This window comes from Macrobrachium nipponense, chromosome 1 (genome assembly GCF_015104395.2).
Source record: "Macrobrachium nipponense isolate FS-2020 chromosome 1, ASM1510439v2, whole genome shotgun sequence".
NCBI classification, from domain to species: domain Eukaryota; kingdom Metazoa; phylum Arthropoda; class Malacostraca; order Decapoda; family Palaemonidae; genus Macrobrachium; species Macrobrachium nipponense.
In genome coordinates this window covers 145,344,912-145,372,413 of record NC_087200.1, presented here as the reverse complement: position 1 = coordinate 145,372,413, position 27,502 = coordinate 145,344,912, and the positions used below count along the sequence as shown (strand labels likewise).

Sequence of the window (27,502 nt, the reverse complement as noted above, 5' to 3'; positions counted from 1 at the left end):
CCAGAGTAAATATTTGAAAAATTAATGGCACGCCACCATACAAGACATCTGAAAAATATGGAAAAAGCAACAGAATGCACAGTCACAAGAAAGAATAACTACTAGTAGAGGTTTCTGGGTATGCACTATGGCCCTTTGTTCTTCAGGGTCAAAGGAAGGTGGCCTGACTGGAGAGCTATTGCACTGAGAGTAAGGTTATTTTTTTTATTAATTGGTCAACCTTGGATAAACTCGGATGAATGAAAGTATAACCCTAGTTTCTGTAATATTTATTATACAAAAAAAATAAATATATAGACATTACAATGATTTAAAGTAGTAGTTGCTTCTGCTGTTAAGGTAAAATTCGACTCTACCATACTCGAAAAAAAGCATAATGCAGTTTCCAAACCTAATGCATATTAGCATAAGGTTTTAAGGGAAACAGGCTACGTATTATCTAAAAACCATCTGAAATTGGGTTACTGCTGAAAGACTAGTGATGAAACCTGTCTTGTAAGCTTTTAAATAGTAATGAATAAAAGCATCGATTGGTTTTCTAGAATTAATCAAGAAGCATGATAACTAATTACAGTACTACTTGATTTCTAAAATAACTAAGTATGTACAACATTAAGAATTCTATACAACCACCTTGTATTGCTATAGATAAATATCTCAATGTTAAATTATATCTACATACTTACAACTTTAATTTTCGTAAGAACTGTCAGTGTGGTTAATGCCTAAACTACAACAAAGTTTTGGGTATACCCATCACTGTTATCACATTTTATCACGAAGATTCCAAAAGTGAATGAAAGAACTGTCGAAGAACTCATGAGAAGTATCATAATTTAATCCCTCCTAGTTTACTATTTACAACATTTCTTATGGTTTCAAACAAATTTGATATCGGCTCTTCCTCTTAAGAGCAGTAATGCAGCTAGTTAAGGCAAAGTAAAACCTTTGTTTAATTAGCTTTTCACTGGTATCTTAGGGTTCTCATTATTTACAGCCTCCCGATGCCAATGGTTCACAAGTATTTCTCAATTTCCGAGTTCTTTCAACTCATCTTGATGTAGCTGAAGATCCACGACTTTTCAACATATTTTTCTTTTTCTCCTTGATCATCAGTTCAAAGTCCGCTCTGAAACAAATCTTTTTGTAAGTATAAAACTAATGCTTATGGAATTCATTTTATAAAATCACTATAGACTGTATTTTTTCATCATCAGATATGGAGTGTAACATTTAAATTTAATTAAATTTGATACAACTATCAAAATTACTTAAATACTTACCTTTCAAAGTACAATAGAAAGCCATAAAACTACCCAATGACCAGATCATGCAAGTAATAAGTCATATTTGCAACCATTTCAAAGCAATGTTGTACAATGAAATCCACTTACAACATTCTATTCAAGACTAGTACTCAAATTTTGAATTGTAACATAATGTGTTATATTAGTACTTTAAGACAGGAATATAGAAAATCCTATAAGACAGGAATATAGAAAATCCTAACCTAGCACATTCTAAGTTGATGTTTTCAGAGTTGTGTTAGATGTGAGTGAAGATTTACTAAGAAGAATACTATTACTGAACAAGGTAAATATTTGATAAAAGAAAGTGCATGTATATCAACTCCCTAAAAGATTTTCTGAAACAAGATATTAGTTACAAAGAAATGGAATTTTATTAAAACCCTAAACCAAGAGATGTGATTTAGTACAATAGTGCTTTGTGCAAACAGTTTATTTTCAATAGGGGAGATAACTCTAAAGTACTATAGACTTCATACAAAGGGGTTTTGCAAAGGAAACAATACAACATAATTTGTGAAATACATCAATGTCATATAACAGGAATCTGGAACAATACAAACCTCTAAAAATTTTAAAGGGTCAAAGAGCCAAGGGCTTTCAAGCTTTACCTGGATGAGAGGGAGCTAAGCCCAGCATAGATAAGATGGTTCTCCTATTTTCATCGTGGCTGGGATATGGAGAACACAGGTTAGTGGGGTATGATCTCTAATTTAATTAAGAGCCTTCACCTTTCACAAAATATCATGCACAAAGTACAGTTCTAAATAAAACTTAAAATGCAAGCTACTGAAATGGTACAAACTAACATCAGACAGTAGAATACTGAAGATAAATAGGAAACAAATTTAGCATGAAACATAGTAAAATGAAGTAAATCTTGTGGTCATAACTCACTATGACTAAGCTAACAAACTAGCACAAAATCTGTATATCTTCCTTTGAATAATAGAGTGCACTAAATATAACTTGGAAAACTAGGAATTCAAAATTTTATTGGTACCCTGTAGTATTCCCCTGATCTAGACTTTCATTTAGCAGAAAAGACCCACCTTATACCTATGTAGTTTATATAAGATAGCAAAATAAAAGGCCTCATATAGAACCCAAGCACTGACATAGGGTAATTCATATATAGTCTAACCCCCTCCCCCCCCACCATTTGCAGACTCACAGACTCTCCTATGCGTACTTTTCTATGGACCATATATACCCATAATTCATGGAAAATGAGTCTTTGAGGTATTTTTCACAGAGATATATTAGAAAATTACTGTATTTTTGTATCATTTCCATGACTAAGTGCATTTTTTGTGATAAAACTATTAAGCTAATTGGGTATAAGCATTTTCAGAGGTTTTAAGTACTCGCAAATTTCAGCTATTTGCGCAAGTTGTGGCACTGATCTACATTTATAATTTTTTTTTTTTATTTGGTATATCTTCTTAAAAAGTCCACACAATATGCTAAATGCACTCTAAAAAATAATGATTCAGCCTTCAAACACCGACCATCTAACCATAGTCAAGTTTGACCTGCTGCCGCTTCTGCCGCTAGTACTACTACCACTGCTACCACATTCTGACACTTTGAAACCTAGATAAGTTAACCATGCATACAAATTCCTACATTCAAGCTTCCACTCTATAATCCTTGCATAAAAAAAGTAGCTTTATGTCTTTTCCTAAGAGCCCATAGACCTTGTTACCCTGCTAATTTAGACAAAGATAAATTTCATAAAAAGATATTTTCATGATTTGTCCTCTTCAACCTGGGTTTTGGACAATACTCCCCAAAGAGCAAGATATCTGCCAGCTATCCTTTATCCTTTCTAAAAAGTAAACTGGACAATGAAAGAAAAGGGCAAAGCCAAAGTATATACTATCATCACTTCCAACAGAAGGAATCTGGAAAAATGCATCAGGACCGGTAAAGAGTTGTAAATATTAACAACATAAATAATAACCACAAATTTTGGGATTTTAATCAAAGAACCATTTTTACAGAGAATTTTTGTACAGAAATAAAATTGTCACATTTCTGCATGGTTATATTGGGGTTCTTCATTAACTTGATACCAATGGTGGCAAGAAACAAATCCTTAAAGACAAAGCTTTTGAGATTTGCCAAGGAAACAAGCAATCCACACTTATTTCTTGGATTGAGGGAAAGCCAAATACCTGACCTTCAAGAACCATGTGTCCCAATGACCATCAGATTGGCAGCATGTCCTTGTTGAAATCTTTATCGCATTTTATTCCCTCTGATGATACAAATAGTATTAACTGATACAGACATCAGTCTTTGTAAAGATTAATAATATGGAGATCTGTTGGAGATTAATAATAAAGAGATCCATTGCTAAAAATGACTTGCTGGCAATTCTACAAGTATAAATTTTTCATCCAAGATCATCAGTATGTGAAACAGCTTCAAAATACATCAGAGTATAGTTCCATACTTAAAATGTTCAATAATTACATAAAAGGCTTTACAAGTACTCAACAATTCAATTAGTAGTTGTAATTTTTCCTAACAATGAAAAAAAAAATTCCCACAAAATCAATTACTGTGTCTAAAACCTAGGGAAATTCAAGTACTGTTATGTGCCCAGGTGTTCTCAAGATTTAGTTTCAAGAGGGAAGATATAAAAACCTACCATTTAAAGGCAGCTGATGAGCTGCAGAATAACAGGACAGGTCAGTATGGTGTCACTTTATGTCCTAGAGACTGAAGATACCTACGATCAGTACCCAAATCCCATCTACTCAATAAGACTAGGGTTGGGGAGGGAACCAATCATATGGTTGCTGATGACTTGGCAAAGCCTATGGGGCCCGAAAATCCCAATCTTCGCAGACAGAAAGGCTATGTGCTAGAACTGCTCTATCTAGCCTGAAGCATGGCTTAAACTAAAGACTAAACACAGTGATAAGTTGTTACTGATATTGTATGACTTATGTTTGAATGCATTTTGAATTCATCAATGATATTTCATGTTTTTTTTATCAGCCTCTCCTGGAAAGGTTTACACTAATGTGTCTCAGGTTAGCCTCTATATGAAGCTTCACTCCAGGAAGAAAATGCATTTACCCAATCAAGTATTTTGGCATACAGCAGGAAAGTAGTTCCTGCATATGAAGGCATGTACCTTTGCTTCAGGATTCAAGAATCTTCCCATCTTGATGTGCAGCAAGTCCATAACCACTGAGTTCATGCTTTGATTTAGAAATTGCAATATAAACTCAATCCATCCAGGCTGTCATTCTTTTTAGTGAAGCTTGTTTGAAAGAGGGTCTTCCTCAGAGATAGTTTTTTAAAAAATATTCATGTAGAATAAAAAAAATATTCATGTAGAGCAATCCAAAAGTCCATTAACTTGCAAAGAAAGTTCACAGAATAACATGGACAACAAGTCCACATGAAAATTACAAAATAAAAAATAGAATGTAAATACACACACAAGCATAAATGTTATAAAAACTAAGGTAACTGGGTACAGCACTTTCAAGTATGTAGTATTACAGCCTCAGTTATTAGCACTCTAGCATCGACAAGACTTCGCCATAAAGACTGTCCTAACAGTTTTACAGCAAGAAGAAGTCACCTCCAATGAATGTTGATGCCACTGGCCTGTGCAGTGAGCACCATGAAAGATTTCTAGTTCAGAGCTTATTAAAGTTTGCCAAACATAATGTTTCAAGCAATTACCATGTCCTTATGGCTACTGACATCCATGTCAATAGTGATAAAATAGAAGTTCTGAAGTATGCATAATTAATATAATCTCATTGATACAAGAACCCTTGTGAATAATGACTAGTTTTCTGGCAAAATTTGACAATTCTTGGAAATATGAAAAAGGTTATATGTACAATTCAAAAGTAACATCTTATAAAACATTAAGAATCATTAAGTACACACATAGTATTACATGTGCAAAGTAAAGTATAATAATCAACATACAAACCAAACCACAGTGTGAAAGCATGGTACAATATAAGTTTATCAATAAAATTATAACTGGCTATAGTGCAACCTCATACCTCAATTACTACAGATCTGTGGTGGATTTGACTGTACCCTAGATTGTATTTTTTAATAGTGATATGAGAACACAGTAGTATATTGATTCACTTACATGTCCTTTCACAGATGTTAGCCTCAACAATAGTTCTTACATTTATTCAGAACTAGAGTCAGGTACTTTACCAGAAATATGAGCAGGTTCCTTTATCACGTACAAATAATCAGTAGCTTAACAAGAACCCAACAGTTAACATTGGATACGGATCAATAATACCAAACATAGTTAGTTTCTGTGTTTGTTAAAGACCACTGATAACTAAAGATGCACGGGAGAGTGGAGGATCCAACAGAATTTTCTTTAAATAACTTTGTAACAAAATTACATGAGTGTATGATGGATGGGCTTCTACAAGAACTTGTTTTATTGTAAAAAAAAAAAAAAAGTGTTATCACAAACCCATTCACCATCATAAAATAATTGCAATGGCTAGGAAGCAAATGCTGCAAAGTCCATGAAGAAGAAGACAGGTTGTTGGTAAGGGCTAATCCAAAAGGAGTGCTCCCATGCTAAGAGGTCTGCAATAAAATTATCTCCAGTCTGTGTACTCCCATATTGCAAAGGGTCTGTTGATGAAGAAAATATACAGACATAAACCCACTCCCATAAGGAGCACAGAACAATGAATTCACTAAAAATGGCCTTGTTGCTTGATGTTTGATGAATATGAGGAATAGTGGGATGACACCTATAACAACATGCCAAGGCAATAAAATAGCATGGCTAACCACAACCAGGGACAGTCAAGAAGAAAAGTAGTGTTAAGAGTAACAATATAATGAAAAATTCCCAGCAGAGAACTTGGCAATGCTTAGTGACTGGCCCTGGGATGGCAGAGAACACTAGCTGATGAAAAGCCAGGGTGGATGAAAGCAAGGTTACTTAAGGACACAAGAACAATAGTTCAGGATATAACCTCCATAGGGTAGACCAAACATTCTCTACCAAAAGCCAATCTTGATGACTCTGAAGCACCTCCTGACCTGTGGAAAGCAGTGCATGAGGAGCAAAAAGAGGAATCCTTCTAGATGACAAAGGGTTCAAGAAAATAAAATAATCAAGGTAAACTAGTGAGACGGATCAGAACTAAGTTGGAACCCTGACTTGGAGTTCCACTGGAACTCTAGGGACAAATCAATAAGTTAAATATTGGAACAAGACTCTCATAGGAGTCCCTTGACTAGAAGCAAACTGTGACATCTATATGTCCCAGAACATCTGGGAATCTCTTGTTGGAGCCTGAAAGTATATTATAAGGCAAGAACTAATGAACAAGATCCAAAAACTCGCTGACAGCCACCTCCACATAATGAACATCAAAAACAAATGTAGCCACAAGAAACTGGAAGGGTGTTTGTCCACTATTCAAGTTGGCAAGACAGCATGGAGAAAGTCCAGAGCTCAACATGGTAACAGATCTGACTAAGGAACAAGAAGTAGAAAAAACTTTCAATATACTGAAGCCATTACACCATGTATAGCCTACTACTTGACAATCAACCATTGAACTTTAGATCTTAATTAGCCTGCCTAAGACACCTTTCCATGAAAAAAAGGAAATGTCAAATGAAAGGAAGTGTGCTTGAGTGGCCCTTGAAGAAAGAGAATTCACACATTGGTCTGGCAATGGTTGTGGCTCAGACCAAAGTTTCAGCATTTTAACTATATGACAAGTAATACTGAGAAACCTCTCATTTCATACCCCTATAACTACTACTACCTTAAGTACAATAACAATAAGTAAAGGAGTAAAATGAAAAAAATACTCAAACAAGCTTTAGCATTTGAATTATTTTTTTATACAGAAAAGGAAAATATGTTAGGTAATCAGTACATACAACAGTTTTCAATTTGTTCCTGGCCACAATCTAAAAAGCACTTTACTCTACTCTATCTCAGGATGGACATTTAAAAACTTTACCTGGGTCAATGAAATCGCTTGAAAATGAAAATTTTACACTTACAACAAGGGGAAATCATATTAAAGATCAATGTTAATACAAAGAATATAACAAAATTCATACTGATATTAAATGGCATGCAACAATCCATAAAAAAAATCTAGTGAAGCCAGGCAGTGGTCAAACAACAGCCAATTACTTACTGCTTAACAGCATCTGGAATATCAAGCTGATCCAATGGTACCATCTGAGCCAATTCTGTCAAGTTATTCACAAAAGACAGTTTTCGGTAGAACTTCGTGCTGCAAGCAAAAAAAAAATTCTTGGTGTTTATTCTCCTATTAAAGATTGCAATAGTACTCTTAATGTACTGTAAACACCTTATAACCAAAATCCTCAGTCACAAATAAGTAGAATATTAGATGCTGAAACCTTAGGGAGTAACCTCTAACAAATTTAAAATAACTAAATATCAAAATAATCAGTAAAAACAAAATCCAGTAATCAAACACTCAAGACTTGATGTGGAAAAAAGTAACTTCTTTGGTACACCTACTTCCAGTAAAGTACATGAAACATCCCTGAAGTGACTGGAGGAAGTAAATTACATAAATTATAACTTTTAAATGAAATAATTTTTTTCTCATATTATGTAACTACTGTGCAGTTAGCTAACAGTATGGTACATGTGCAGGTCAATCCCTATGGGCTCCAACAGTATGGGAGGCTGGATCTATCAATTTATGTACTAAAATGGTTTTGTATGATAACATCAACTGTAATTTTTATTTGACAATGAGCTAAAGTGTCCAGAATATTGAAAACAAAAGAGCTAACATACTGGGTTTGTGATGAAACTACTCCCTCAAATTTGAAAAATATATGCAAGTAGGCATCAGTACAAATAATGGAAATATTACAGGCATTCCCCAGTTTATGGCGGGGGTTCTGTTACGGTGGTGAACTTTAACACGAAAAACAACATTGTTGACTGGAACATCATAATAATAATGGGACTAAACAGAGCTTCTGGTGCCATAAAATCGGGTTAACAGCCCCATGAGCCAAGCACCATAGAGTCGGAACGCAGTAACCCCGAAGCCACTGTGAGCCAAGCACCTTAAAGTCAGAATGCCATAACCCAGGGATTTTATATAACTTCAGAAAGCTGATGAGGTCTTTGAATTTGTAATTAAAACTGCATAAAAGGCGCCATATTGGTCTTACCTTATGAATGGTCTGGAAAATGCCACTACAGTCCGCACCCAAAACGTGGGATGTACAACGTGAAGGGCCTTTAGATTTTTTCTCAATTTTCTATCAATCATTTGATATGCCCTTTTTAGCCAGTGAAAGTTTGGCATGTGAGACTTTGGGGTACCACCAGCTAAATAAACCAGAACATAATCATCTGCAATCAACTGCTCCAAAGTTGACAATACATACCTGCAACCCAAAGGAAAGATGTCAATCTACTGTTAATTACCAAATATAATATGTACATTTCAGTAAGAAGGTAAAATATAATGCCAGTGTCCAAATTAGTTTTAATTCATAAAAATATGCATAAAAAAAGTAAACAAATTATAACACCAGAAAGAGGGTAAAAACACAAAACTCACAAGAAAAGATTGTCCATAACATAGTTGTAATCTCTTCTTGATCTATCAGGCAACTGGCATGCACAGATGACTATGACTGCATTTTGAGTATCACCAAGATATCCTCCATGACTTACGCACTGGAAATGTTAACATGAAATTATTTTATTACTTCATCCATTCACATTATATAACAGAACTACATACAGTGTACTACATTATTACCAATTAAATAAAGAAAAATTCCTACCAATTCCTACAATATTAAGAAGTAGAGATTCATAGGATTAGAAACAAGAACTGACAATCAATGCTGATCCTGAGCAGTTGCAAATAAAATGTGATTCTACAAAATTTCAGAGGACGGAAATGCAACACTTCAAATTAAGCAAGATAAGACTAAATGCCTGAGCTTCAGCATCTGACATAGTATTAAAGGAGTTCAGCTCAGAAAAGATTTTGTAATGAGACTTGTCTTTGAAAAATGTGTTCCTAGTGTTTCAGAAAGATTTTTTAAAAATCCAAATTTATTGATTGCTACACCAGCAAAATCCAAATTAGCGATGCTTACAGAATAAACTAATATGGATTGTTTTTTAAGTTGTGGGCCTGCAAAATGTCTTTTTTGACTAAAGTGGGATTGACAATGAAGAACTAACCCAGTAAACATTATCCAGAATCCAGTGTACCTGTCTCTTTATTCTTAAACTGATATGTACAGGGTACACTACTCAATTATTTTTTTTACATTTTTCTCAGCCACACTGTGGTCTAGAATCAAGTTCCATAACATTCACTGGGAATAATTTAATGAAATTCAGCAATATGGGTATAAAGTGATGAGTATCAGGTACAACAGAATCTACTGTACAAATGCTGTATGATTCTAAAGCAAAAACTTTAGGTCACATAGACTAGCATATATAGATCCTCACCTTTGAAACTACAGTATTAACCTTGATATTTAATTAAAGCTTTTCATTAAATACTTCTACAAAAATATGAAAACTTTCCACTATTCTTCAGTAGTTAATCAATATACGTATATACTGAAATTGAAAAAAAATTCATTAATTCTCAAAATTCTCAGGTTCACTTTAGCTATTACGTATACATAAGGTGAAACGTGAATGACCTTTGTTGTCGTGACCACAGTTTGACATAAAACTAGTTCCTCATTGGACGAATGGTTTACGTGCTTGCCTACCATTTCGGTAGTCCCGAGTTCGATTTCCTGCTCTGCCAATGTGGAATTGGGGGAATTTATTTCTGGTGATTAGAAATTAATTTCTTGATATAATGTGTTAGGATCCCACACAAAGCTGTAAAAATATCTAATCCTTCAGGGCAGCAGCCCTAGGAGTGCTGTTAATCAGCTCAGTGGTCTGGTTAAACTAAGATATACTTAAATACTAGACATATAACTCAACAAAAACCAATTCCGGCAAAAAATGATTGTATTTCTCTTTACAACAAACTCAACGACAAACTAGCTTGTTTAAAATCAGTATCAGTAATTTAAGGCATCCAAGTGTCCCAAAAAATTTCCAACGGATGCATGGTAATGAAAAAACTCTTTCATGAAACTATGTTCACTCTCAAGACCGATTTAAGGCATAGTCCAAATATCTAGCTCCCCAATAATGAATCACACAAACACAGTATGTAAAAGGCATACCTTGCGATAAGGTGCAATGACCTTCATGTCAATTCTCCTCCAGACACCTCCAATAACTACACTTCTCCAGTGTCTTTCTTCCGCAGTTTCTTCTGCTGCTGAGAATTCTGGTATGAGCTGATCAGGTGGAGGTGGTATCGGCTCCAAATTAGGATAGATTTTGCATTTTATTTGTATTTCTGGGGCTTCGAAGTCATCCTTTGGAAAGATAAAATATCTTTATGCATATTTTGTAAAATACCACTAACTTTTATTCAAATCCTTTTTCTCTTCTATGTGATGCTGTATAATGAATATTAAGATTAAAGCTGTTCAATATGAAAAAAATCTTACATAAAATAATTTTACTTTTTATGTCAAAGAGCTTCATAATTCCAAAGGCTAAAATCTAACAAAAATACAGTTAGTACTTGTTTTCTCACTTATTATGGCTTAAGGATACCTATATCTACAAAATACCTTTCCTTGTTTCTTACAACAATAAACTGGCAGTAAAAACCTTTAAAATCATTCAACCATAATCAGCAGAATAAAACCTCTAAAATTCATTAACCATAACCAGCAGAAACCTCCTCTAAGATCAGTTAGAACTACTCAAGGGGCTACCAAATCAAAGGTCTAAGCAATGGGGCCTCTTTGCTTACAACAATCGCCAACAGTATACACCAGTCTGCAGGACTGCTGCTAATGTAAGCCTAAAAGAAAATGAAGACATAAAAAGCAGGCAAAGCTGCCTTTATTATGAACACAGAAAACAAATGCTGTTATTCCCATAAATGATTGCTGGAATGCTGATGTCCACCAAAATACTAAATATTATTTAAGCTAGAAATTTATCCAATAATAATAATATTAATATGAAGGGAGCACACCTGTTTTGTTGAAAATAATGGCAGCTTTCAAAGAATTATTCTTAAACAGGGTATTTTCAATTCCTCTGATAAATCATTTGCTGACAGCTAGGTTGGTGAGTAGAAATCCAAAATTCATATTTGTCAAAATTTGGTTTACTGATTACCATTCATAGGTTAAAATATTTTATCAAAAATATTCTATTCTATTTTGCTTTTATTTTATCTTTACTGGACAGACACACCAAGGCCGGTAATTTCAACGGGATCATGGTAGCTATCTTCTGGTAATTTTTTTTGGATATGGGTATTAGGTATCCTTGTACTGCTACTAGGACTCTTTCAGGGGCTGGTGTAGTTTACGTTTCAACCATCTCTATTGTCATTATCAGGACGTTGGTGAAGACGAACTGGATGAGTACTGGGTTCAGATCAACTTTTATAGGGGTGGGCAGGGTCAAATTCGGAGTTGAATTATCATTGTGTGCCTGGAGGCATCCTTCTCAGCATAAGCGCTCTCTTGTGTGTTGATGGTTGGGGCTGGTCTTGCATGTGAGCGCCACTGCAGCGCTGGGGAGGGGCAGGAAAATTCTGCTCAGAAGTTGAATTTTGATTGGCCCTTACTTTGTGCACTGAATTTTGATTGGTCCTTATGTTGTGTGCTGAATTTTGATTGGCGCTCGTGTTGTGTGGGGTATTCGTTGCAGGTCTCCTGGTAATTGTAGGAGACAGTCCCTTGGGTGATGTTCACCGATGGCTTTTTTTTTTCTTATATGCAAGGCTACCAAGAGGCGCAGTTGGCGATGGCCTGCAGTTTGGTCAATAATTTCAGTACAGTATTTGGGATAATGTCTGGCTGTTTAATTCATTGGTTGTGAGCAGTTTTTATATGATTGAAGATAGCTCCCTCTTGGGCATAGCAAGAATTCCTCTTTGAAAAATGTGTCATTGGCATCCCTATGTAAATCACCAAGGCCTCCTTGGACGGTGCATAAATGATGGTAATTCACATTGGTTTTCTTTAGTGGGTCATGCTGTGGGGTGGCTGAATTGTTCTTCATTATCAAACTTGTCTTGCAGTGTTTGCAAGAATTATAAAATTGATCTTCTCAGGGTTGATGGCACTGACATTCTCCTCAATGGTTTTATGGAGGGCATGCTCATCATCTTGATACTTCTTGTGGAAGAATCCTCTATAGAAGAGATCTATATATTCAAGGACATCGGGGCATGGCTCCTGCTAGTACCAATTCTCGGCATTCCTGCGGATACACTCTTCAATGTCTTTATGAGGGTTTCCACTGTCAATGACCTGAGCAACAAGCTCGAGCTCACCATGGGTGTTGTTCCTAGAGGAGCAATGCGAGGGGGCCCTCATGACGTAGGCACTGATGGTAGAGTACTTACACCTCTTGAGGCACTCACTCTCTCCGTTGAGAGACATACCCATGTTTGTTGGTTTAGTATAGACCTTGGTGGAGAAATAGGACCCCTCTTCAACCAAGATATCTATTCCAAAGACCCTTAGATCCTTACACACAGTAATAGGCCTATCTCATCAATGTTTCATCAGTCTGACTCAGATTGAAGTTATGTTAAAGTACGAGATATGTAAATGTATCACCATAGTATTCAGCTCTATCAGCATCAGCATACCCATATTGCCCAAATACCATGATTTCTTCATCCCATGGCAGGCCTTGAAGGCACATAGCTATGTGCTCTTTTTATCTTCATAAAACATCTTGGCCTACTTGTGATGAGTGGACCTGAGAGAGGCATGATATGTAGTAAACTATTTATAAAGCATTTGATCCAGCTTGTCTGCTTACTTATTTCATAGATTTCTGAAGAGTCATCAATGAACTTCTCTCAGCAATGAATTCCAAGTTGTCTTTTTTTTTTTTTTCATATCCCCCCCTCATCTCTCAATCAAATGCTGGAAATCAGGTGCAGAACCTCATGAAAAGATTTAAAATCTTCAGTTAAATTACTTAAAAGATGACTAGCTGGCATCTTACTGGATGGAGCCAGGCAGCCAAAATATTTATTTCAAATTACGTAAACTTTTTTCGGAACATTCTGAGAATAGTAGTAATGGTAATGGGTTTGACAAAGAATTGGAAACTGAATACTGGATATACATGCTATATGTAAAGTAAAAAGCACTGAATACTTTTCAAATTAAGATAAACATTCGATTGAGTTCTGACCACAAGGATAATTATTTTTAAAATATAATCTCTTAAAAAAGTGGAAGATAAAATATAAAACAAGAACTATTTCCAAGTCATCTAAAGTAACGAATATGTATTGTATAATAAAAGAACAATTGCAGACAATTAGTGAAACTGAGTAGGGTGTGCATGACGTGGCCACGTGGGTAATCACATCACCCTACTTGAGAGGATCCCCCTCTGTGCAGCAGGACAGACTCTGACTTAGTAAGCTAACAAGATTGGATTGAAGGTCTGTCCAAAGTACAGTCCTTACAGTGTTATTTCTACCAACAACAACTAGTGAGTCTTTGAAAGCTATTACTTTTCAAAATGCTGCCAGACTCACAAACTGTCTTTAATTGCAAAAATTTTAGGGATGCTTTTCCATTATGTAAGATGTATTTGAGAATTTATTTTAGCCCAAAAGTTTAACCAAAATACCTTACAGTTATCTGAGAATAATGATGTCACAAAAATCTGGTCATGCTATACACAACTTAAACAGCAATTCATGAAATTATCACAAAGACCCCTGGAATACTTACATCAATGTCATCCTCTCCATCGCTTCTGCAGCTGAAGGCTGAGGCTACAGAAATATTGTCATCCTCAATCGGAGATTGCAATATGTCATCTGCAACAGAAATTCTTTTTCGTTGACTGAGGATTCCAAAGTTCAAGCTAGAAGGCCTCTCTGTAAAAAAACATTTGGAAATCTGTTTAACAAAACTCAAACATTCATCTTGAAATAATGCACTGCCTACAAAATATAAACAACTACTATACATTATATTACAGTGGGTACAGCTAACATGCAGCACAAGTTACAGCTACAAACATTACCTTCACCTGGAGTTTCATACTCAAACTTGCTTCCTGAAGAATCCAAGTTTGGTGTTGTGATTTCTGAAACTCCGCTAACCTCTGATATCAGTCCCGATAAACTGCTGTGTTCATTTCTACTATGTTCAGGCTCATCACCTACATTAGTTATCACAATATCAGGGAGGGGAACATGAACTGCTTGAGTTTTGGGGATTTCACTTGATTTGGCACTTGAACTTCCATTATTTTCTGATTTTGAAGTGTCATTTATGTCCACTGTTGAAAAGTCTGGTATTTCATCATTGTATTCTTCATTAGTTCCACCACTAAGGTCAAACTCAGGTGCTGGGATTTTCTTAAGACCAATATCTTGAGTTTTGCTCTCAACAAAAACACCTTCAACTTCTAATTCTTTCAAGCCCTCTTTGGTGAGACGAAGTGACCTACGCCTCTCAAACCTAAAGCCTGTATCTTCATCTTCAAGCTCATCATCTAAAAATATTTCAGACGACCTCTTGGAACTGTTGGCTTCGCTCTCTTTACTTGGCTCACTGGTACCATCCAACACAGCTCTGATTTCACTTTTATCAGTGTTACCAAGTTCAGCTCCCTCAGCAGAAATCATCCTCTTTGGGGATGAAATCCCACTATCAGTATTGCCATTACTGTTATTATTAAGGTGTTCTTGCAAAGAAGTATGCAAGGCTTCCATGATCTCCTTGTCAAAATAGCTGCTGTACCGATGAGAATTGACTAAAATTTCTTCAACTTCCTTGGGTGTCAGTATATCTTGCAACCTGCCACTAAGATTGTACAAGTCCTTGTATTTTGTGAAGTCTAAACACTCTTTGACTTTCATAAGAGTACTCTGTTCTATGCTCAAACTCTCCTCATTGCTTTCATCATTTACACTTTCATCTGTAGCACTGACACTCAGTTCCATAGTTTCATAATTGCTAAACTTAGCACTTGCTGGTATTGGAGTTGAGGTGTTGGAACATGGGATGAGTGGACGAAAACTGATTGGGTGATCATCTTTAGAAAAACTGTTATCTGCAATAATATCTGAAATGTCATCTCCAATATTATCATTATCATCTAACATGTTTTCTATCTCCCTCAAATCCTTTGCAAATGTTCCTACTTCTGACAGCACGCCATTACTTTCTACGTCCTTTATGTTCTCATTACTATCTAAGGATAACCTGTCATTCTTGACAACATCTTCGGGACTAGGGGCAGGTTCCTCGGTTATTTTCCGGCGAATGCTACCATGCCTCTGGAATTCCCCCGTCCTGACCAATCCTTCGATCTTTTCAGCATCTGGAGCATCAATAGGAGTCAAGTTGACCTTCCGACGAAAACTTTTGTGCCTTACAAAAGCATTCTCATGAGAGTTAGGCAGGTGGAATTCTTCAAAGTAATCCTCCTCCAAATCACTACCAACCTCAAAGCCATCACCCTGCTTGGGAGTACCATCTGGATTGTCTACTTCATCTGCAATCAAAGCCTACTGTCAAAATCTAATTCACAATATGAGCCTTCGGAGCTGCTTTAAAGAAAGGATAGAATTACTTTTTTTTATACAGTTCTGAAATGGAAAAAGGCAACAATACCCAACTATGTACAAATTCTACCACTGTCCCATATTATAAAGCCAAAATATTACCGATTGAAGCAGATTTTACTCTTAATTCTACAAATATGTACTGTATTATACATAAGCACAGTAAGGTCAATATACATTACAGCAGATTTATGCAACTGCATCATTTCACTGAAAAATACATTTTACAACCTAAATTACTCAACTACCCTTCTTAGGAACGTTAGAGCGCTGGCACTTGAAAATTGTTTCAAACTTGAATTAACAGCCTAAGCAGTAAAAATAAAGGAGGGGGGAGAAGATGACCATAGCGCACTGAAATACATTTTCAAGTTTTATTCAATGGCATTTCAAATTACAAACAAAAGCAAAATAACAGATACTTAAGCTGTACTGTAAAAAAAATAGCTTGTAGCAAATACCAAAATGACAGCTTTATACAGCACTGCTAGATTATTCAATAATAAGCCTTTTCATCTCAATTCAGCATGTTGCTCTTAAACACTTACTCTACATGGTTTTGGATACAAAGGAAGAAGAGGAGTTACCGTAAATATTTCAAAACATACCTGGCTTGTAATTGGGAGTGAGATACATAGAACTAGGAGTGGTACTACACTGGGAACTCCCAGTCAGGTCATCAGGCTCTAGGAAGCACACGCCATTCTCCTTCCCTCCTTCAACCTTCAGGGCCATGGGGCTTCTCGGAAATTCGACTGAAAGTAGAAAATCATTAAATCCAGTAAGAACTCACCAAGAGCAAATGGGGCTTTGTGGCAATTTATTGGAAAATATGAAAGGATTTAATCCAAAGAATTTCACGGGGCTTCTTGGTAATTCAGCTGGAAGTACAAATTAATTTCATCTTATGACATTTCATGAGCTATATGATGCATTTCATGAGCTATATGATGATAATCAAATGAAATACAATAAAGGAAAAAACACTTAATCCAGAGTACATTCATGAAAATTTTTTTAGATCCAGCAAGATTTCACTGGACTGGATTCTAGTAAAGTCAACTGCAATTAAGCAAAAATTTTGTCCAATGAAAACTTGAGGCGTCTCCAAATTCAACTGAAAATATAAAATCGTCTAATCCAATGCGAATTCAAACGGTTCTTGGAACTTGAACAGAAAATACAAAGTGATTTATTACACTCTGAAATTCAGGTGAACACTACATCATATATACAATGAGAATTCATGGGCTTTCCCGGAAATGTAATAAAGTACAAAATAACTTATTCGGTCTAAATTCATGGGGCTCCTTATCAATTCCAACAAACACAAAATTATATAATCCACTGAGAATTCACAGGGCGGGCATCTTGAAAGTAAGAAGTTATGAATTCTAATGAAAATTAAGGGCGCCTCTTAGGTCTTCAAAAATGAAAACGCCTGCCTCAGGAATATTATGGAAGTACATGTAACAAGAGAAATTACCTTAAAATGTCATAAACATTCATGGCTACGGGTGTGTCCACACTACACAGAAACGTGTCAAACACACGTCGGGAACTTGTCGAATATATATCACAAACATGTTACAAACCAGTCAACGACCAGAAATGGAGAACGAACCCATTGGCAAATGTTGGATTAGCACTGGTTTGAAGTTTGAACTACCAATACGTCGCTGTTGTCGTACTGTGGATGCACATCAACAGCAGTCGCTCAAATCATTCAAAATACCACTCGACCAGTCATTCCATCATAAGACATTTAAAGTTAAACCAGCTTTCATTTTGCTCCTTTAGAAATATGTGACAAACCCGCAGACTAACCTGGAACTCACCACTTCGAACTATGTTTCATCTTGATTTATTCACACTATTCTGGTATCTACTAGCACATATTTACTAGTTTTTTCTTTTGGAGAGAGAGAGAGAGAGAGAGAGAGAGAGATATGCAAATAAAGTTCTGATGTTCAAATACAAGTATTTCTCTAGGACTGCTCAGAACTTGTCCGACCCACAGCATTTGTAATATAAAGCGGAAAATATCGGTCAACTTTTAGCCAAGAACAATTTGTTGGAACTTGTCCAGCAGAGTGATAATTACAAGGATGGTTGAGCCTTGTATGTTTACAGAAATACCACAGAAGACAAATTCAAGCTTCAGTAAAGGTGTTCTAGAGCGGTGATCTTAGGATAAATTCAAACATTCCTCCACTACTCACAAAGAATGAATCCCACCTGCTGAATGAAATCATTCACCTACACTTCTCTAGACTACGCTGACAAATACAGAAAAAACTGACCTTAGGCAACCTGTTCCCCACTACTAAGAAATTGAATAGAATACACAATTTAGGCCGAAAGCCAAGCCCTGGGACCTATGACTGTGAGGTTATTCAGTGCTGAAACGAAAATGAGAATAGTTGCACTATGAAACATGTTACGAATAAGTGGAAAGTAAGATGGAAGAAAGAGAATATGAACGCAGATACAGTAAAAGAATGACAGGGGATGCAGAAAGGGACCATCTTCCAAAAACTTGAAGGAAAATGAGTGGCAAGTGTTGAACTGCCGCTTCCCAGAAATGAGATACAAATGTCAGTGGAAATACAATGGGGGTTTACAAGCAGCCCAGTGATATGAGCCTGACACTGACACAGAAGATGGCGACAAATTGTTACCATACCATGGGTCGGCGTGATATTTGTAAAGAACAGAGCGTATCTGAAGAACTGCTATTTTTCCAGAAATAAATGGGTCTGGGATGATTCAGCGAATAGTGCATCAGACAAGTAACCAACTCCTCAAACTAAAGAGGCTGTTTTTCCTTGTGGTGCTTATTATCCCTAAGAAACGACCTGGCAATTTTCTTCGTCAACTTATGAACATCTCGCTTGTGCTAAAAAAAATAAAAAAATTAAAAAATAAAGAGGGAGCGACCTTCATCATAATCTTCATCTTGTACATTTCTAGTCATTCTAGTTTGTCACTTAAGGCTCATCTCTGTTGAATAACCGATACTCTAATAACATTTCTTCTGCTTCCCAAGTTTCTGAACATGCAACTGTGTATTAAAATGTATTCCTTCTTGAACATCCTTCAAGTGTTCATATGTTTTCAGTTCCTGGAAATCTGGCACAATCCCAGGCGGAGGGAACATACCTGTTTCGGCTGTGTAATCTTCGGGTGCAGGCAGGGCAATGTCGGTGCTGGTCATCTCCGAAGACGACGGAGGTCTGGACGAAGGCGCCGAAGAAGGAGCGGAGGACGGCATTGCGAGATCTAATTCGCTGTTCGTAAAGTCGCTCGTCGCCAGAGACATTTGTGAAGACGAAGGGGGTCTGGAAGGGGGAGCGGAAGAGTAGGCCGACGATGCAGCAATGTCAGGGTCACTGATGGTCAGGTCACTCTGGGCCAACGATACCTGCGATGCTGCAGCACTCAAGGGGGGACTAGCAGGACTTTTGATGCCCCCTCCATCCTGTCTGCCATTGACAATATCATCTGCCACTCCCGTGCCAGATCCCACAATGGCTTCACCGCTCTCCCCGCGCATCACACTCTGAAATACAAATACAGCATACAGTTGCAGGATGCATATAAAGGAAGTCAATAATACAGTAGATAGTACATGTCATTACCTATACTAATTTCATTTATATGACTCTTTCTCTATAAAACAGACAACATTCTCTGTACAAAAAGGACACACTTCGAAAATAATATGGCACCTGTAAGCAAATGCTTCATGGGAATAGTACCAATCTAAATTCTCCAAATATATACTCTGCATATTTTCAGATCTGAAAACATCATCACGGAAATTAAAATTTCACTACTGTGCATACAATTTCAAAAACTATCATTAAAATCTGTTTACTGAAATAGCAGTACATAAGATTTGATACGAAAGTCTACCACAAGGTTTATGTTGAGAACTTTCTCATCAGAATAGTGCCGCATTTCGTTTGTAATCTCTCAACTCCTGTTTCTTGTTCATTGTTCAACATAGTATATCCATTGTTGCGCCCTGACTTCCTCCAACAGTTACAATGCCATGTATTGGAAAATAGAAGAACAATACTGTTATCTTGTCAAATTGGTATATGTATCCTTTTCGATAAGAGCAATCTGCCTGAAGAGTAAAGTAGGTTTTATCTTAACAGACACGACTGAATCTCCCACTGGAAATAAAACCATGGTATCTTTTGATGAAAATGCAACGGATTCTTTTCGGTGGACGGACTAAACAGGTGTGTGTTTTTTGTGTGTAAGAGAGCGCGTGTATGACGTCTCTAAGGCTCTTTTATACACGATACTTGGCCAAGTACGGTCTCGAAGCATGGTACCAAAGCTGCGCTCGTGAAGTGCTCGTGTAGACCACGGTCCAGATAGAGTTGTATCTAGACCGTGGTGTAGACCAAACTATATACTACGTACTTTGATGTAGACAGAAACGCTGAACTGCCTACCTACCATTCCTATGCAGCTACGAGTGAGCTGAATATCTGCGTTCTTCGATACTATACCTCGACACTGATCGCCGGAATCATACTTGCCCAAGTATCGTGTATAAGAGCCATAAGTCTTCAACCAACGTTACCTAATGGAAGGAACGTAAAACCTGACTTAATTAAGCATGACCTCATCTCCGATGGCAGAGGTCACTTGTCAAATTTCACGAAATTATATACCTACTCGTTTCGTATACAGTTGGTTGTCAACAACGAACACAAACTGGGCTGAACGATTATGAAAGTGAACTTTAGACGACTACTCGGTTGCTACTGCTACTACACTATTGTTGCTGTAAAAAAAATCACAATTACACGAATATTCAAATGGAGAAATAAAATAAATAAGGGCGTAATGTAATGGAAACGAAATTCAACAGCACGGAGCTTCCGAAAAAGAACTTCAACCAAATAATAATAATAATAATAATAATAATAATAATAATAATAATAATAATAATAATAATAATAATAATAACAGTATTGTCAGGCAAAGTTCAAAATTAAGAGAAGCAAGTAGAACAGAATTTAGAGAGAGAGAGAAGAAATCAAGGACCACGAGCACTTTACACGAGTCCCGTCTTCCACTTCAACTGAAGCACTTTCATTGACAATGCACGCTGGTTTACACCATAAGACGCGAAATTGAACTGTACAGTATTAGTACATACTAAATACAAAAGTCCTTTCGTTTCAACATTCCTTTTCCCTTCACCCAGACATTTCTGAACAGCAGGCCAATGTGGAGGGCGATGAGCATCCATGTTACAGAATTTAAGTTCTTGAGTGCGATGAGACTGTGATGGAACTTCAGCAAGCTACAGAATGCAGGTTGTGTGTAGGTATTGGGGCGACTGATCAATACCTATACGAATAAAACCAAGAGAAAAAAATCGGATGTGGGAAAACATTTGTAATATAGGAAGATGAAATGTGAATGGAGTGGAATGGTTGCTATCTGTAAATGCTGCAGTCCTCATTCTGAACATAGTGGTAATAAACCGCAGAAGCTAATGAAAGAGTTTGAGGAGAGTAAGGTCTAGAAAGTAAATGGGAACCAAAAAGATGGCGCAATGAAGGATTTGGGAAGAATAGAAGGTCCAGTATATTTGAGTAAATATAATAGATGGCGGTTAAATGAGAGATGTGAAACAAGGTAGCGAGGCGTGCACCAAGATTTCAGAGAAGCGTATGAAGAGATTGTTGAGCCAACTCTCCTTTACGGGTTAGTGTCAATGTTGACCATAAATGAAATACAAACAAGATGAAGCTGTTGAGAATAACTGCTTGCAAGGCAAATATGGCCAAAGAAGTGACAGGTGAGAAATGTGGAGACACTCGTTACCATCAAGAAAGGTTACTTACTCTATATGGAAGAATGGATTGGCGTCTTTGGATATGGTATGGTCACGTGAAAAAATAAGAGGTCAACCTCTTGGGGTGAAGACTAAAAAATTCGGAAATAGAAGGATCGGGGGAAAGCAAGTTTATTATAAGTGTATGAGGCAGGTATGTTGAGAAAGTTAGCTGCGCCGGTGGGTGGTTCGGCCACAATTCAGCAATTAGCATGATTATGGTAGTCATGAAGTAAAGGAAATGGATAATGAACTACTCTGCATTAAGACACTTCCACCATTATAGGAGAGTGGCTCCAACAAACAAATAAGTGAATGGTCACTGCCTTTTTCCAATAAACAAATAAGTGAATGGTCACTGCCTTTTTCATACCGGAATCATCATACTTTTCGTAATACTAACCTTTCCCCATTATAACACCTGACCCTACAGGAATGGATGGAACGATATTTCTAGGCTTGCTACAAACACCCTCAAGAAACTGTTGATTTCAAATCTTTGATAAAACTACGAAGGAGGTCAAGAACAAAACAGCCACCAGCCTCTTTAGTGATAAAATAAAGTTCACATACAAGAGCAACGCTCTTAACAAAGCCATAGGCAACATTAAAGTCAACATGGAACTCTAAAAGATACGGCTATTAGACTCATTTCAGCTCCTATTGGAGCTTCGGCTCCGGTTGAGCCTTGTGGGGGTGAACCGGCAGTTGCTCATTCAACTATTCTACCTTACCCGTTCCTCTACCTCCAATTCCGTTCTTTACTCTCACTTTCAGAGAGAGAGAGAGAGAGAGAGAGAGAGAGAGAGAGAGAGAGAGAGAATGTGGGTCGGTGGATGGCGAATGCAGCCTCTGCTCACAAGCCAAATTGTGTTACGTAACATATTTCTCTTGCGAGTATTAGCAGAAATAAGATTCCACTCAGAAGAGCAACAGGTTCTCTTTTCTCATCCGCCAGTTCACTCTAGCTCGGAACTGTGGATGAGGTCATACGCCTTCTCTCAAATCGAGAAAACTCGTAACAGTTTGGCGGGTAATGGCATGGCAAGCGTCACTGCCATTTACCTTTTGGGATGCATTGCTAAATACCGATTCAGTTATTCAATAGCAGATATCGGCTGGTACTGTTTATAGTTAATGATAATTACATTCCTGACAATTTGTTCCAATTTTTAAAACATTTTTGGAATATAAGAAATGGAAGCTACTTATATCAACGCACTGCATAGATTTTCACAATTAAGAGGTATTACAGTAATTTTTTTAATTCGACGACATTACTGAGGCAGGCGCGCGCACACAAAGAGGAAGGAGAGAGAGAGAGAGAGAGAGCAATCGTGCTTCAGAATAAAGTGACGTCATTGAACAAACAAGATATGACCGAGCGAAGAACAGGTTACGTTTGCCCTTACCAAGACCTTTTTTTTTTTTTTTTGTGGTGGGCTTTCCTTTGTTTTGTTATAAATGTTTAAGCAGAAACTGATTCCGTCGTACGAGTCTGACGTCGGATTCCCTCTGCTGCCAACTTGAGATCTTTTTCACCGACTCTGTTTTGACCAGGTTCTCATCAAGTCTCTTCCTTCAGGAAACGTAAAAGACAAACCTTTATTCCTTTTCGTTCCTATTTCCTTCGGGCCTGGGCTATGAAAGGATATTGGGCTGCTGGCATTCTCGTTCTCTGATTTCACATTCTATTTAAGCCTGGACTGGAACTGTTGGCTAAAAGACTAAACTGGTAGTTAACATTGGTCATTTTATATATATTATACATACAAATTAAGAAGTAACTCTGTATCGTCCAAAACATAAAAGCAGATTATCTAGGCAAAACGAAACCTCATTACCTGCCATATGAAGTTCGAAGAGACAACACAGCGAGCAAAGCAGTGAATACAGATAGCACAGGACGCAGTCTTACGGAGAGAATGGGAGGACCAGAAACACCAGAAACGAAGAGCGTATTCCATGCAGAAAGAAAGGGACACCCATCTAATGCACGACAGAGCTCTTCTCAACGTCAACGTGGTGTGGATAGCATCAATATTTGGGATTCAGTGACGCCATCACATATAGGTATCCACAAAATATGATTCTATAGAATATAAATAATTGATTGAAAATCTTTTGTAAGAAATAAACTAGAACTCAAATAACGAATTGCTTTAGAACCTGTTGTGGAAGAAGTACAAAGTCAAAACCGAGCGGTCTGCAACATTGCCGGATGAAACGCGTCGTTGTAGCTGTTGCTTACTTGATTTCTGAAGGAAATGAATGCGTGGCTATATAGCTGCACTTTAAGGGAACGGTTAAGCTCTTAAAAAGAAACATGACATGCTCATGTATAATGTGTATTATGCATATCAAGTGAAAATAATGCATAGTGCCCGAATCCGCTGAGGTCAAGATAAGAACGGCCCGAGGCCAATAACAAGCTTGCCGCTCTATCGCTTCTTTCTGCTGCCAAACCTCAACTCTTTCTGGCACAGAACTTTATAATATATATATATAATATATATATACTACTACATATATATATATATAAATATATAAATATATAAATATATAAATATATAAATAATAAATATATAGAATATTTAAATATATAAATATATTAAATATATAAATATATAAATATATAAATATATAAATATATAAATATATAAATATATAAATATATAAATTTATATATATATATATATATATATATATATATATGTATGTATGTATGTATATATGTGTGCGTGTGTGTAATATTCTAGTACCACGGGAATACAGTGGTAATCTAATATAATAATATAGTGATATGATATAATCTATATATATATATATATATAGTAGTAATTAATATCTATTATATTATATATATCTATATATATATCTATATATAATGAATCTTATATATATGTATATACACTACATACATATACATAATATACACTATATCCGTGTACTAGAATATTATACACATAAATACATATATACACACATATATAATACATATAACACCATGTATGTATACATTCTACCAAAGTAGTCCAATTTTAAACTGTCGATTTCCTTCGAAATGTTTCATTTTCGTTTTTGTTGCAAAACTGTTGTTTTGGCGTGGTTGCATGTTTACCACAGGTATATATTGGCACCTGAAAGCTTTATTTTCAAGGACAGAACTCCTTATAAAACCATACTCCCAAGGTCTCCCACTACAATAAATAGGTATAGGTATAAGAAGACGTATTCTTGCCTACTCCAAGAACTAGAAAGACGGGACAACTTTCAACAAAAGATTCAAGACACATCCCCCGGAAGAAAACACAATTAATAACCTGTAACTGACAAACAACACATGGGGTCTGCTTTAAGGACCGAAAGGAAACATACAAAAATACACTAAAGATGATGATTATGCTAAGGTGTCGGAATACCGGGCTAGTCTAGTAGCAGCGGTTTGGAACCACAAACCCACTCCAACGATGGCAATTCACTCATCCTTAACACTCCCCACCCCCCCCCCCAGAAAAAAAGTCGGATTATTAAATGGGTGGTGTTTTAAGCACAACGAGGTGCCATGAGTACGGTTTGATTGATAGTAAAATCAATAAAGTGTATCTGATTGAAAGTTTAATATGAACTGCCGTCGCAACGACAACAGAATAGTATATACTATATATATATATCCGCTGCACGAGACTCGGTGTCATTCTTTCATGAAACGATTCTGATTCTCAAGAAGCCGAACAATGAAAACATCGGCCGGAGGCCAAGTGCTGAAATAAACAGTGAGGGTAAAAAGATACAAATGTGTAACCGGAGGAAAAACTCGCAGTTGCACTAAGGAAAAAAATGTTAGAAAAGGATATAAAGTAATAAGGGAGAAAGAATATGGACGGAGGTACAATAAAACTATGAAAGTTATTGAAAATGTTGCGGCTAGGAGCCGAATGGGCACTGCAAGGACATGTTAAGTAATGCCTACAGCGTAGCCACCCCTCTAACGGGGGAATGAAGAGATCCTAAACATGGACGTAGAAAAGATGAATGCTGATGCCAGAATTCACGTGGCGAGAATGTGATTAGAAATGCAGTTCAAGCACCCGATGATCCGAGAGCGCCTGAATGTGGTGAGATGTGTTACGTAAACCACAAGAGAATTGACGCGCGATCCAAATGAAAAGCTTGAAGATGGCGGGAAAATGTTTGTACGTCACCCAAGTGTTAACAGTCAATTGAGGAGAATCATAAATTATGATTTTTCCCAAGCCTAACTTTATAAAGTGAATCCCAGGCTTAGGGAAAAAAGCGTAGGAAATAAGTGGGGCAAAAACAAAACAAAACTAGGACAGTCCATCCAGCAAATTACATCTAACAAAGAGTGGACTGGATTCGTCGTAGACTGATAGATAGATCCACTTCATAATGACAGTAGCATTATGGTTAGGAAACGAACTCAGATGCGGAACATCATCATAAAACCCGGGAACTGAGCAGTAACACATTTGGCGTAATCGAGTTTTCTGTACAGCGTATAATACGGTTTGAGCAGCGGTCCATGAAACTTTCAGCCACGGCCACCTTTATTTACTTTTTATCAAGAACTCATCCCTTGTACCTATCCTTATAGATATATTCACCTGTATTTCTTGTCAGAGTGATCCCATTACGTCATCTTTTTTTAAAGCTTACCTCGGGAAAATATCGTGTATACGGCATATATATATATATATATATATATATATATATATATATATATATATATATATATATATATATATATGTAGTATATATATATATATATATATATATATATATATATATATATATATATGTATATATGTATATGTATATATATATATATAATATATATATATATATATATTATATATACTATATTAGTATATATATATATATATATATATATATACACATATATTAAGTATTATATATACATATATATATCATATATATATATATATATATATATATATATATACATATTACTATATATATATATATATATATATATAATATATAAGTATATATATACATATATAAATACAATACATATATATATATATATATATATATATATATATATATACAAATATATACATATATATATATATAATATATATATATATATATATATATATCATATCTATATTATATATATGTATAATATATATGCAACATAGTTTACTACAGTTAGAGATAAAATAAATTCTTTTGTATAGCTGTGGCACCGTGTGAACGGGAAAGTGGGCACATCCCAAGGTCCGTTAGGTCACGAGGAGGTCAAAGGGATACCCATGCAATGACCTCCCAGAGCTTCCCGCCTCCTCGCGACTTTTGAGAGGCCCAACCGACTTCGTGAGGGCATTTTTGAACGCGTTACCCAACTTTTCAACTTACACCTGTTTCTGTCTCGCATCGAAATATTATCCAGTTTTCTCGCTAAGGATTTTTTATTTCTTCCGATTCGAGAATTAAGCTGTTAAGACGAATATCAGACATCGATGACAAGATGGATTATGAAAAGATAGTACCATATATGGATGTATAAATTTACAATAAAAAGAAAAAAATAAGGGCTAGAATATATA

The 27,502-nt window shown here is 36.2% G+C and overlaps 1 protein-coding gene across 8 annotated transcripts in view; it reads right to left on the bottom strand.

Moving 5' to 3' along the window:
- Positions 1 to 253: 253 nt before the first annotated feature.
- Positions 254 to 27,502, bottom strand: part of LOC135219717 (uncharacterized) — a 192,264-nt gene continuing 165,015 nt past the window's right edge. For 5 of the 8 annotated variants that reach the window (XM_064256712.1, XM_064256715.1, XM_064256714.1 and 2 more), the window contains exons 2-10: positions 19,199 to 19,598; positions 16,645 to 16,791; positions 14,488 to 15,966; positions 14,190 to 14,338; positions 10,575 to 10,772; positions 8,918 to 9,036; positions 8,523 to 8,741; positions 7,499 to 7,597; positions 254 to 1,129 (exon numbers count right to left, since the gene is read on the bottom strand). In XM_064256712.1, the coding sequence (XP_064112782.1) occupies positions 1,051 to 1,129; positions 7,499 to 7,597; positions 8,523 to 8,741; positions 8,918 to 9,036; positions 10,575 to 10,772; positions 14,190 to 14,338; positions 14,488 to 15,966; positions 16,645 to 16,791; positions 19,199 to 19,592 (2,883 nt within the window). In that variant the 5' untranslated portion in view covers positions 19,593 to 19,598 and the 3' untranslated portion in view covers positions 254 to 1,050. Of the gene's footprint in view, positions 1,130 to 1,870; positions 1,978 to 7,315; positions 7,333 to 7,498; positions 7,598 to 8,522; positions 8,742 to 8,917; positions 9,037 to 10,574; positions 10,773 to 14,189; positions 14,339 to 14,487; positions 15,967 to 16,644; positions 16,792 to 19,198; positions 19,599 to 27,502 lie in introns of all 8 variants that reach the window. The other 3 variants (XM_064256710.1, XM_064256709.1, XM_064256708.1) reach the window with 3 other exon arrangements.